At 34.5% G+C, this 14,385-nt stretch overlaps 2 protein-coding genes across 6 annotated transcripts in view; one reads left to right on the forward strand and one right to left on the reverse strand.

Moving 5' to 3' along the window:
* The window catches only part of LOC149778785 (WD repeat-containing protein 5), a 49,979-nt gene extending 43,150 nt beyond the window's left edge, over nt 1-6,829 (reverse strand). The window contains exons 1-3 of the mRNA XM_089939544.1: nt 6,694-6,829; nt 4,643-4,778; nt 1,683-1,779 (exon numbers count right to left, since the gene is read on the reverse strand). Coding sequence (XP_089795670.1) covers nt 1,683-1,779; nt 4,643-4,777 — 232 coding nt within the window. The 5' untranslated portion in view covers nt 4,778; nt 6,694-6,829. The remainder of the gene's footprint in view (nt 1-1,682; nt 1,780-4,642; nt 4,779-6,693) is intronic.
* Nucleotides 6,830-7,108: 279 nt separating this feature from the next.
* Nucleotides 7,109-14,385, forward strand: part of LOC149778786 (bromodomain-containing protein 2-like) — a 65,525-nt gene continuing 58,248 nt past the window's right edge. For 4 of the 5 annotated variants that reach the window (XM_089939547.1, XM_089939549.1, XM_089939550.1 and 1 more), the window contains exon 1: nt 7,245-7,432. The gene's annotated coding sequence lies outside the window, so the exon portion shown is untranslated. Of the gene's footprint in view, nt 7,128-7,244; nt 7,433-14,385 lie in introns of those variants that run through there. The other variant, XM_089939548.1, reaches the window with a different exon arrangement.

The raw sequence follows: 14,385 nt of genomic DNA on the forward strand, positions 1-14,385 counted from the left end.
CAACCTTTTTGGCTGAGAACCATCTATCAAACAGTGTTCTTTATCTCTAGCAAATCTGACATAGATTTGTCTACTTTCTTTTTTACAATTCCTAAATCTGTTTCGACATGACTTAGGTACCAACTCACAACCCTTGAAGACACACTCCTTAAACCACATAATTTGCAATTATTTTGCAGACAGTTAAGTGTAGACTTCCTGAGCATTGCAATAAGTACATTGATCACAAATTATCATAAAGTTTCTCAAAATGAGGAAAATACTGATTTACTTTTTACTTTATAAGGAAGTATAAACCTAACGTTTTTTGTTTACATCAAAGCCTAAACTAGGGGTGGGGGAGTTTTCTGCGTACCAGTACTTATTCTTTTAATTTTAATTACATTTAACTTCCTTTGCAGTTGCATTTCTTTCTTGCTCATGCATTTTCATTTCTTTCTCTTTTTGAATTTGCATGTCTTTTTTCATATGCATTTTTCTGTCCTCTTCCTGATTTCGTGATTTCCATCATTTCTTTCTGAAGCTAAAGTTTTCTGAACTATTTCCATCTGTTTTTTTTAAACAATACAAGTCTTTTAATTTCATTCCATTTCCACATACAGAAGTACTCAAACCCAAATCACTTATATAATCTATTTTATTTTCCAGCAAATACTGTCCCAAAATATTATTTATATCTTGTTTTACCAGAGGCTTTTACATCCAGTTTCATTGCATAGCCAGACACAGACTTACTAATCAACCAAATACAAATAGATTTTATTACTTGTTTTATCAAAGATGCTTTTATGTCTGAAATAGAATAGTGGCTGGCAAGCTCCAGCAATTCATCTTTTTAAAGATGCCAACCTTTCCAAATAATTTAATTCTCTATGTTATAAAATAAAATTTTAAGAGGATGAGGGGACCAATATTTTGTAGTATTTTAAAGTTAAAACATAGAGAATCCATGCCTGTCCCATAGTTAAAACATTTAGAATCCATGCCTGTCCCATAGTATAAACATAGAGAATCCATGCCTGTCCCATAGTTAAAACATATAGAATCCATGCCTGTCCCATAGTTAAAACATATAGAATCCATGCCTGTCCCATAGTTAAAACATATAGAATCCATGCCTGTCCCATAGTTAAAACATATAGAATCCATGCCTGTCCCATAGTTAAAACATATAGAATCCATGCCTGTCACATAGTTATATTCGGGTATGCACACCATTCATCAGCAAGTTAATGAGGAAGCAGCATACTTCCCAAGTTATGCTCAACTGAATTTTCTCTTCCAGACCATGCATACAAACTTAGTCTCATACCATCAACTATGACTGGTCTTTAATAATTGTTGTCTTATCTCATCGTTTTCTTTTTAAAGTAATAAATATCTGATTTGGTTTGATTTTTGGTTTAGCTGTTTTGTGGCACCACATGCTGAGAATGTGGAGTAAAGAGCCATACAAAATGGTAGCTAACCTGAGTTAATCCATGGATATGGTTCCAACCTGTGCCTTTTAGGTTGCATGTCTAACATGCCAAGTAAGCTACCACATCTCTTTAAATGTTCAATTTAGTGCTAAAGAGTGTTTTCCTGCAACTCATTTTCTAAAGAAAGAGGCCCTATATCACGAATACAATGTCAAAAGTATACTACACACATGATTTGCAGTTGTTATTAGTTTTACTTACATGAACTGGCCAACCACTCTCCACTAGGACTGAACTTGACCGATGACACTGCTTTTGTATGGCCTGCTAAAGTAAACTTGAGAGAGTAGTTTGGTTTCTGCAACAAATAAAGGACATAATATTTACCAGATTACCAATCTATTCATTGAATTTTGTCTCCCACCTAACACGGTTCACAATGAATCTGACAGTGACTTTTTACAACAGAGCTTACACTACTAGGCATCGAAAAAAAAACCCCAAGTTTTATTACACTATCTTAAAGACAATTAGAGGAAAAACACAGAAAGAGCAAATGTCTACCTTGGGGATAAAACCCTTGACATGAGATGCAATCAAACTGAGACGTAGTGTACTGTGGTCAAATCCTGTATGTCAAACAGATTTTATGCTATAAAGCAGAAACAAATGAAACCTCATGAAATCCAATCCTGCCCTTGAGGATATGACTTTAAACATGGAATGCAACATATCTTCTATTGACAACATGCAACTATACCAACCTTCATGAATTATATTTAGACACTCAAGTTACAAACAAATGAGGGTGATTGTGACTGAAGCCTAAACTATTTATGTTGCCCATGAACACTGGGCCCCTTAACACCTTTTAAGTGATGATATTTAGTTGTACAAATGGTTTCTAAAATCATATAATGGAAAGGAAAGTTTAACAGAAAAACTAGACATATATTACAATTACACTGGCCTTGAAATAAGAGATCCCCAAGGTGGAAATGATAACGTATATATCGAGTTGAATAACTAAATGAAATGCCTGTATGGAGGCCTGGGTGACAGTAGTACAAGTGCCCAACTATACTGACCACCAATATCTCAACTATGTGTGGGTTCAATTAAAACAGAAGGAAAGTGCAATGAAAATGTGAACTATTGAGTTGTGACGATAACTGTGATGGATTTAACAGGCTTATTATGTACTAACACACAGCTCCTTAGATAAACATATAATAAGACAAAAGATATGCAATTTGAGAAATAAAAGGCTAAGTGTCAAACTGCAACAGAATAGGAACTGTTCCCAATATTAAACCATTTTAGTATCAAGCTTTGAGTGGGTAACTGTGTACAAATTAAAAATAATAATGTCATTTCTTTTGCAACATATCCGAGACTTCACAAAAAAATAAAAGAAAATTTGCTACAAATTATCAGGGGCCAAGCTAGATAGGGAGAGAAAAATGGGAGCAAAGCAAGAATTGCAATATGTGTGAGTGTATGTGTGTGTGCTTTTGTTCTCTTTTTAAAATTATGCTCTCTATTTTCCAGAACACATTTTTGCATTTAATATTTGTTTTAAACAATACTTTATTTTCAAGTACAGTTGTAGGTATAGTATAAACACATTTGGTAGTTGTATTAAAATTATATTAATATCCAGTATTTTGTGGCCACATGACTTTGAAAGAGAACAATTGAAGCTATACGTTGTAATTAAATTTAACTGACTAGATTGAAGTAAAAATGCTTAATTGACTAACCTTACTCAATATTAACTTTCTGAATGTTCACTATAAAATAGCACTTGAAACGATTTCTGAACTTTGAAACAACCCTGTATTACGAATAAGACAGCAAATGCACGTCTTCAAATCATCTTTTCTGTCCCGATTTCTTTGTTGTCGATAAAACATTACCATAACTATTGAGAGACAACACAATGAAGCATTAAAGCTGGCTTATGAATTAAATAATCCCTTTCCAACTGAATCAAAACAGACATGTGAGTACATCTAGTTCCTGAAAGCAGGGTTTTCTGAATGTAACCACTCACTTTATAGCTCTATTAAATCAGTCCATTGATAGGAATGCAAATGTATTTTCACAAGACAACTTTGACCATACAGCACTTCTTGAATATTCCACAATATAGCACTGTCACATACTTGCATGGCCTACATAATTGCACTTTAAAACTAAATCTTCAAGAACAGTATATGTGGTCTTTTCTTTCAATGAATTGTATATTTTCCTGAATATATCTGCCCAATGGTTTACAAAAACAGACAATGTAATAAAGTGGCACTTTACCAGACACATAGTTGACTGCCATTATTTCACATGATAGGTTCCCTTATGGTTTCCTATTGATTTTATGAAGAAAATAATGTAACACTGCAGTTAAAAAATTCAGATCACGGATTCTATACTTAAGACAAATTACTTTTTACATACGCTTCTTAAAGAAGTTGCTTAATATAAGTTTTTATCGTCAAAGGATAACTTGGGAGAAATCGGGCAGTGAAACCTAATTTACTAGAGAAAATGTTAATGATCAATTAGTTGTAAAAACGCATGCCTGTCAATTTGCAAGAATTTGTTGGTGCAGTTGACATCAACACTAGTTATTTGATGGCTAGATGCCTACATTTCACTTTAAGCTACAACACAACAATGGAACTAATCTGGCTAAGGCAAAGGAGCATCTCAAAAGCTAGTCAACCAATGTACCTCTAAAAAAGAATCACATGGTGAAGTTGTTTTTGGTTTCCTAACAGAAGGCGGCGAAGTTGACATTTTTTTTTAAGGCAACTCGGTTGCCCACTTTGCCTGGTAGTGTGACCCCTTTGTTATTTGTAATTGACACTCTAAATGTTAGTGATGCTTGACTTCAGCACTAGCTAACAAATATTTTTAGCAGACAAAAAACAAAAACTACTGCACTGATTTTAAAATTAGGATTGGTAGGATTTTTAAAAAAAAACATACATTATAATGTACTAAGTGCTTATACTAATTGGTTAAACCAGTTCAATTAGATGTACAACTGTTCCTCCTATACTCCAGCATAAATGCCCAAATATCAAAAATGGGATGGGAAGGCTCAGGAGAAACTTGGATAAGCATGTTTTAAACTATTTTACTAAACTTAGGGGGACAAATTAACATCATGTCCTGCAAGAACCATATTATGAGCCAATTTACTTCTAGTAACTTACTAGTGGCTGTGATTGGCTTTTGGGAGTAGCTGCTGTTGCAGTAGGGGTCGTGCTTGTGGCTGACACAACTGGGCTCGTCAGGGACGCCTTTACATCTCCTCCCTCACCCACTTTGCCACCTGTCTCGCTCGACATACTTATGGAATATAAATAAGGACTGAGAAGTCAAAATGGTAAGATGGGATTTGGAAATAAGAAAGAGAAAGCATTTAAAATATATTTCTAAAGTACAAGTCAAAGTGTTCCTGTATTCATATTTATTCAATTAAATTCAATATTAACTACTGGTATTCTAATACTGTACTTAAAATTTAGCCAGTGTCTATTCAATCCTGATTTCTGACTGCTCTGCACCTTAAATTTCATTAAAAAAACTTCGAAATGAATATTATTCAATAGATGCCAGGTACTAATCTGGTTAAAGAAAAGAACATATATGACATATCATAACAGAAAACAGGGTAGCACACATTTTCATTGCACACACCTTTAGGTATCACATCTAAAAATGTCTATGTGATTGAAGATTAATTTCACCATATGAACTTCTTGGGGTGTAAAATAATAAAGGAAAATGGATGTATGAGGATCCAGACAATTTAATTAGACGCTTTACTGAAAAAGGCAGTTCCCAACACCTACATGACCACAGATGCTCTGAAAAAAAAAGAACAATTTGAAGGAAAAAAATCTCAAAGAGTGTCAAAATTACCTAAGATTACCCCCAGGGCCTGTTCTGGGAAAGGACCCTGACTATCATACTATACAACAGACAAGGTAAGTAACTTCCATATACTTAATTCCAAGCCTTGTCCATGATTTCCTTCTGCTATTTCTGTGTTTGATGGCACACTACCATAATCTATGGCTTGTTTTACTCCCCAGATATTTCTCTGAGGTGCACCAAAACTGAAGCTAAAGGTTCCAAAACGTACAAATTGCATGAATTCTGCCTGCTGGGACATATGGTGTTTGTGACTCTATGATATATTCTTTCATTAATCAGAGTGGTAGGTGCAAAAGTACGTTCCTACTAACCAGAACTTGATTCAGCTTTAGGAATCCTGTTCCACACAAAATGAATGCACTATACTCATTTTAAAAACATCCCAACTAAGCAACACACAGCAACAGCAAAATATGATTGCTTTGAAGGGTAATGCTTAAATATCACGCATGCATTTGGTTCATGATATTTACCTTTTGGAGCCTTTAACTTCAGTTTGGTGAAACGCAGAAAAAAATGATAGCTTGGTGGATAGAAAATTATGAGTAAATTAAGCTATACATTATGGTAGTGTGACTTCAAAGATGGAATAGCAGAGGGAAATGACTGTCAAGCATGGAGCTAAGTTTATGGAAGTTACTTACCTCGTCGTTTTTGGTAGTATTTATGAGAGGGTCCCATGTCAGAATGGGTCACAGGGTTAATCTGAGGAAATTCTGTCACTCTGTACGATTTTTTGTCTTTCAGATTATTGATTTTTTTTCTCAATATCAAGCACGAGTCCAGCAGGTGTACACGACTTTACGACTTTTATTCTAGACCAATGACATTAATCTCACAAAAAAACTATTTAGTTGATACATTTATAAGGGGAATAAATATATCGGTGGCCCTGGCAAGACCCTTCCCCAACAATTAATCTGAATAATTTAACTATATGCATGATCTGAAACTAATAAAGTACACCAAATTAAATACACCACATGGAGTTTCCTTAATCGGTGGAGTATTTATGGACTTCATAAATTTATGTTCAAAATGCTGCAATGTAAACTCTGTGTACGAGTATGTAATCTAAACTTCACATAACTAACCAATATATACCATTCATAACTTTCAATATCCAATCTGTAACTTAGAACACTTGTTATCAGATATCCCTGTAAAAATAACTGATATACATGACAGTATATGTATGCAATACAGTAGTGTCAAACAATCCAGGGCGATTGTTTTCCCAGGGTTGGTGTGCGAAGGTTAACTACTCAACTGATCTAAAATCTACTTTTAAAAAGAACTAAAGATGTTGTCTTTTATGGTATACCCTTTAAAGGAAAAATCTGAGTCAATATATGTCACGACAGCGTTGTTTTGTGTATGATCCTAGTGCCTTCCCGCTATCGATACACATGTCTTTCATCACGCATGCGTCTTAATGTACACTTAACTTCATTACCGTAAAATTTCGGTAGTGCTCGTGTCGATGTATGTAATTTACTTCACGTGACTTCAAAATGATTTTTTTCCTTTTTATATACTTTTTTAAGTTATTAAATTTATTTACGGACATCAATGACACAATGGCAATTTTAAACAAAATTACCTATTTGAGTACATTGAGTTTGATTACATTCTATCAGGCACGTGACATACTTAGCCAATCATGTATGTACAAATTTACACGATATCCGGCAGGGTCCTGTATCGCGTCTCATCGCACGAACGGTTAAAAGAGGATTTACCAATGGTGTTGTGAACGTAAAATTTGCATGGAGTTGTATGAATATGGGCAGAACATAGATTTAGTAATTTATACTGTGTTTTGGACTATGTAAAGAAATATTCAACATTTTCCCTGGTAACTATTATCATGTGATGGTCACTAACCAATCAGATCGCGTTATTTGGACAGCATCATATAAAAAGCTCACATTCAAGGGGTTATGAAAGCTGTACTTGGACGGACGGCGATGTTGTTTTGAGGAATCTAATCACTATTATGGACACAGTGAGCCATCCGAGACTCCAAGGGTATCAGCAGAATGCCCCAGTGAGCCAAAAAGGTTACTATGTGTCAATTTTGCTTTTTGGATGCCTTAACTCGTAGTATTTCAGTAATCATTTTCGGCGGGGACATAATGTCTCGTCCGCCATTGTTGGAAAGTCCACAGTAATTTCAGCTCTCCAAATTTTCTCGTCTTTCGAAGAAATGAGCCGATTTGAAATTCCGAGTTCATGTTAGAGTTATTTTGTACAACACGCTACACTCCATGTCATTTGTAAATGCCATTAACTTGCTTTTGGTAATCCTCTAATTGTAATTTTTCCGTTGTCCGCACTCCGTTCTCAAATTTACGAAATAAAACCTTTCATTAACCGTTTTACGTCATTGACATAGTTGTCTTTATTCAATATCTAGGTTACAGTTGTGCCTGGCACTAGGCTCTTGTACAAAAGATCCTATATAGCTACTAGAAAACTCTTGTTTTTGTATTTTGTAGCGATGTATTTATTCATTGTAAAGCTAAGCTGGAAAATCTGTGTGAATTACGTCGATCCCGCCATTACCGTTACACGAGTCGGTGACTCATTGGTGCTAAAAATTTGAAGGAATGTTTTCTGTTTGATACAATATAGTGCTAATTTATCATTGATTTTTGATATATTTTCTTACCATCGGGTTTATATTGTATTAAACGGGACATGCTTTGCATAGGGGTGGGGGAAATCTGCAGCTACTCAATCATGCCTCATTAGTCAGTAGATGTTAATTTAATGACTTTAAAATTGTTGGATCCAGTGTCGTTGCAACGACCATAATTTATGGTGACTTGCAGTAATGAATTTGAGAAATCGCGAAACTAGTCTGTTCTGCAGTACCTACATTACGGCACAAACTGAACTAAGAAATAATGGAACAAACTTAAAATCGCAGGAACAAATCAAAGGTTTTTACACTCGAGTTGTCTCCAAATCAATAGTATTGCTAATAGTTCTAATTTGAAAGACTACAATATATAAGTGTTAATAGAGATAAATCCAGTTCAGTGTGTACTTGTGAGAATGTATGAAATAAGATTACTTAATTAACATTAAGAATTAATTGTACATTTAGTTTTTGACAATCTCAAATATTGTACATTTAAGTCTAATTTGGTTGTATGTTTTAACTTTGGTTGCGTTTCCTGACCCAAATCATCTTTCTATTGATTTGATGAGGTCATTCAAGCCAATGGCTATGACACTCATTCTGATAAATATGTCTAAATACAAAAAATGAAGTGGCATGGGTTAGAGGAAACTTGCCTTGTGTGTAACATTGATGCCTTGTCAAAAGGATGTTGAGCAATTCAACTATGCCACTCATTTAATTTTCTAAACTCCATAAGCAAGTCGTGTACTGTTAGTAATCTGACACAAAATGAACATACACACCAACAGTGGCATTGCCAGTATTTTGTTTAAAAGGTGAAGAAAATCACTAAAGATAGTAGAGTTTGGATTACATGTAACATTTAACTGCTTTGATTATTATGAATAGTTTTCCTTTGTCAGGTAAATCTAGCATCTCCAGTTTTGCCAAAATTGCATTGATCTTTAATTTTTTAATTGTACTTTCTGTATAATTAAATCATGGACAGTTGACGTCTTATTTCGCATCTGAAAGATGTACTTACATCTGCCTAAAGTATGCATGTCTTTTCTATTGTGTGTTCGGATATTTCCCCAGGAATTTTTTTTTTATAGCATTAGGGTATGCCGCCATTAGCATGATCAACTTTATATTTAAAGAAAACCCCAAGGCAATGGTAAATGTATTTGCAATATTTTTTTGTTTGTTTCTCAAAGCTGTAATGTTAAACTTGTTGTTATTTTTTAAATTTAAATGATCTTTACTTTTCATATATATACATATATATATATACACATATATATATATATATATATATATATATATATATATATATATATATATATTTTGATTGTCACATTAAAATGCAAGTCATTTAGGCAGAGTATTATGTACTACAAGTTAAATGAGAGCCTTGCGACAATCTGTTCCTTATCACATTGTTGATTTGTTCAATGTAGAAATGACCGCTCCAGTGGTCTAGTGGTTAGAGCGTCCGCCTCGGATGCGAGAGGTCATGGGTTCGATCCCTGGCCGAGTCATACCAGAGACTTATAAAAAAATGGTACAGCTGCTTCGCTTGGCGTTCAGCATTAAGAGGTTAGTGTTAGGACTGGTCGACTTGGTGTCAGGATAATGTGACTGGGTGGGACATCATGCTACATGTCTGGGGCATGATGCTCCAGTGCTAGACATCACTATAAACTGTCACATTGCAAACATTAAAAATAAAAAAATCACATCACAATCAATGTAGAAATGACCTTTCATAGTTGGAGAGTTTGAAATGGAACATAAAATTATAATGAAAGTTTTAAAAACAAATACTGAGTGGATTACCAAGATCAAATTGTTTATGACTGAATACTGATGTTTTCAAGTAATTATGACCGAATAACTAAGAAGATATATTTCTTTCCATTCCGAACAACATATTGATGCGCTTAATTTTCATGTTGAAAGCGAAAATGGTACCACTTAGACTGCTCCAGTGGCCAAGTGGTTAGAATGTCCGCCTTGGATGCGGGAGGTCATGGGTTTGATCCCCAGCTGAGTCATACCAAGGACTTAGAAAAATGGTACTAACAGCTATCTTGCTTGGCACTCGGCATTAAGATGTTGGTGTTAGGACTGGTTGGCCTGGTGTAAGGATAATGTGACGGGTGGGACATCAACCTACATGACTGCGGCATTATGATCCAGTGTTAGACATCAATATATACTTTCACGTTGCATATATCATAGCAATATGACTGAAAAATTGTTAAAGCTACCTTAAAAATCCAAATCACACACACACCACTTCATTTATCTTATCATACATTTCAATTGCAAACAGGTTTATTGTCAAACATTTAAAAAATAAATGAATAATCCAGTTCTTTTACACGTTTTCAGAGTTAAAAATAGCTTGATTTCTTGGATTAATAAACAAGAAGCTAAAAAATAAGACGGCATCCACTTTATTGGTCAAGCTTTCTCTTGGAGTATACAATGTAAATATATAAGCAAACTCTTAGATAAGTTGCAACCTGTATATTCTTTAATAAATTGATAAGAAGGGCCACACTTTCAACTATCACTGCTGTTAACTACTACATAGCTGCCACCCCTCATGATTTTGATGTGAATTTCATGCTGCATGCAAACAAATCACAAATTCCCCAATTCTCAATTATTTTAAATCTTTAATAAAATAACCGATTTCCCTTGAAGCGTTATTCGCGATATCGGCAGTTGGCAAATCTATCCGGTACTGCAGGTTGTGATATTAGTGGAACTATAGCTGATTGGTACAGTTGGCCTGGTAGAAAGCATTTTAGCGTATTTTAATCTATATGTACAAGAGTAGTTTTACAAATACTTTTAAGGGAAACGGGCCTGAACGGAACTTTGTTCCGCGTTTGCCCCAAACACTGATTTGAATTACCATTTGGAGTTGGATCTTGAAAACGTCTTCACCAACATGGTAAAGGAAATTTATTGCCCAAATAGTTTAGTTTTGAAATATACCAAAAATTGGCCATGCATTCAGCCATCAAACACAGATATAGATGATGCTTTTTTGCACGCAGTGTGCCACAAATTTTAGCATTGGGCATGGTGGCCGAGACAATGTGAGGAAACACATTGGTAGCAAAAAGCAAATAAATGTTAGGAAACTGCATGAAGACAGGTTTTTCGAGTGTTGACATTTTTTAGATGGAAAGATTAGCATATATTGTAATTTGCTCGAGTTAGTTTGGGTTGGGAAATTTAAAAACTACCAACGCTGAAGCATTATTTGTGAATTTTCTTGTTGAACCCAATCTACCTTTATTTGCTGGAGACGATGCTAAACATTTGTTCCGACAAATATTCCCCATCTCGAATTCATGTCAAATTTCACTAATTTTTGTCCCTATTTTCGCTAATTGCAAGGCTGGAGGATAAGAAAAGTGTTCCATTTAATATAATTTTTTGTTCGTTATTTAGAAAAAGCACATGTGTTGATGGTAACTGAAACGTGCTGGTGTCTTTCATTCCACGTCTTTATTATAAAGTTTGTACAATCCAGAATAAAAAAGCAAACACTATTAGTACTTTTAAAATTTACAATATGGTTATTGTGAGTTCTAAAAAAAGGTATGTAAACTTGACGAGGAATAAGATGAAATTTTCTTTTGGGGAAAATCTGATCACTTTGAATGGCCACACACACAACTCTCAATGAAACGTACTGTAGGCAAAGTCGATAAATGAAGAAAGATTTTGTTTTAAATTTTATCTATAATATGTATTTGGATTCAACTGATTACTGGATATATATATATATCAAAGATTCGTTTTTCATATATGTTAGAGAAGTTTTTTAATCTTTTATCTACTTCAGCCCAAGTAAACGTACACGACACAGTAATGAAGAGAAATTTGCTAATATATTTTCCACCATACATTAAGAAATGGTTTATTCACCGATTGTTTTAGCAACATTTTATTGAAAATATAAAGTGTACAGATGTATTAAATATCAAAGATGATGTGTATCTGTTTCATCTTTTGCCAGATTTTGTCATTCCTGAGTGGAACATTTGTTCAGTGTGTTGGCTTAGTTTTTACGAATAACCTTCATGAGATGTAGTGTCACTGTCTTGTTAAATCTGTACATTCTTACTGCTGGGTGTTGTACTTTTCATCTCACTTAACATAAAAAACGGGGCCCCGAGTGGTCTAAAGCAATTACTGTTACAGATCACTGCCATCTCACCTGTCTGTGGGATAGAGTCTCGGGTTCGGCCTATGTGGGTATATGAGAACACTTGCCACTAGCTTCTCGTGGGTTGGTGGTTCTTTCCGGGGTTTTCCCGGGTTCTTCCTCCACCATTAAAATAGGCCGCCATGTATAGCCTATCTTGTGCTGAAAAATGGCATTAAACCCACAACAACAACATAAAAAACAAATGAACATAAATGACTGATCACTGCCAAACAAAATGTATGCTTCCAGTTGCACTTGTTTTAAAATCTGACTAGGCAGGTTTTTTTTCCTTAAACATTTATTTTGTTTCACCATGGGTGAAACAATTGCTATGATCAACTTTAGTTAGCTTGACATATCTTCGAGTTTACTGAAGACAAATTAAAATTAACGTTGCAGCATGTTTTGTAAATGGTAAAGGTAACATTCTAATTGGGTATCATTTCCAACAGCACTGTTATGTAATGTGCTGAATTCAGAAAAATAATTTGGTGTTTTCATGAGCGTCTTCAGTGTCATAGCATACCATTGGTTTCATTTAATGCATTTAAGTGTGCTTGCTTCAGTTCAACAGTAGACTTGATGGAGTGAATGGTCCATGTGGATTTTGCCATGGGCTACATTTTCTTGATAGCATTGTTGGTGGTTAAGTGTTTGCAATTGTGCATCTTTTTCATTGCCAAACCTACCACTTTCTCCTCCCCCTAACCAATCTTTAAGAAAAGTTTCCCAAAATTGATTGGTGCATCTAGTTTATCCCAGTACCTGAATTACTTAACCTACTGACCTACCGTAATTTTAATACAAATGCAGTAGGAAAATAATATGGAGGAGGGTCTTAACTGAAGATAATGTGCTCCAGAATTAAGGTTAAAGTATTCATTATTTCTCTGATAGCGATATTTTTTTGAATGTATCAAAATATTTGACAATGCTTTGCACAAAAAGAAAAGTTTCCATTTCACCAACTAATTCATTTTCTTTCCTGCCCATAGAAGAAAGCAGTTATGAGGAAGGAAAAAAATGTTCTAAATATTGTGTTCAACATTGATTTCATTCCATTTGATGGTAATATTAGACATGGCATTAATTCATGCATCTGACCTATGAAACCAGATGGTCTGCCAGTGTCTCGTTTTGGGAGGCACTTGGTTCCCATTTTTTCTGCATGATACATTTAATATTATGAACTCATTGCCCCCTGGAAATCTTTTTCATTTTCACTTAAAATGAAGATGGGAAATTTTGGACTTACTTAAGTGTTTAAATGTGCTTCATAGAGATTTTCTTGTAGCTGGATGCTTGGTGGTGCAAGAGGTTGGGGGGGGTGTCATCATAGGCAGAAGGATAATAATTGTACTATTTTTCTTCAAATCTGAAACCTCTGCCAACATTTTGCAAAGGTTCACATTTCTGTGCAGCTCAGACTGATCAGATTTAGATCAAAGGCCTAAAAGTAAAAAAAATCGGACACGTGCTCTGTTCTGCAACCAGTCATTCTGAAAAAAGAAGAGGGTTCTCTAATTTGATTTATTAAAACTGGTACACTGCATTATCAAACTTGGGCGCAACTAGTCTAGTCGTTGTGCATACTTGAGCACAAGTTACCCCATAAATACCTCCAATAAATGTAAACCTGAAATTGGTGATACAATGTTAAATGTACACGTTAAAATTATGAAATGTATATAATATAAAATCAAGGTTCAGACAATCCTATGGTCATAATTTTTATAAACTGCATTCCCTTAAAAAGTCTGATTTTCTTTAGTTTTGTGTACATAAATATACGGTTCTTCGTGTGGTTTATGTAAAAACAAAAAAAAAACAAATACTTGTCTTGCAGGATGAAATTACCAGTAAAGAAGCTTACTGTCAGGCTTTAAATAATTTGCGTTGAGAATCTAAGCTTGGAGACATCCTTCTTGTGATGATTCATCAATTATTATTCTCTTTGTAATTTTTTTGTTGTTGCCAGATTCATTTTTCAGAAAGGCACAACAGTTATTGTTATATGCTCTGAACCAGTATTTTATTACCAGTCGTGACTGGACTGGTGCTTTATTTGGCTCCAATTTAAAAAGGGAAGATTCTTGGTGATATCGACATCAACAACAATGATCATATATTAAGCACACACAAAATGT

The sequence above is a fragment of the Sinohyriopsis cumingii genome, chromosome 17 (genome assembly GCF_028554795.1).
Source record: "Sinohyriopsis cumingii isolate HCF-2022 chromosome 17, ASM2855479v2, whole genome shotgun sequence".
NCBI classification, from domain to species: domain Eukaryota; kingdom Metazoa; phylum Mollusca; class Bivalvia; order Unionida; family Unionidae; genus Sinohyriopsis; species Sinohyriopsis cumingii.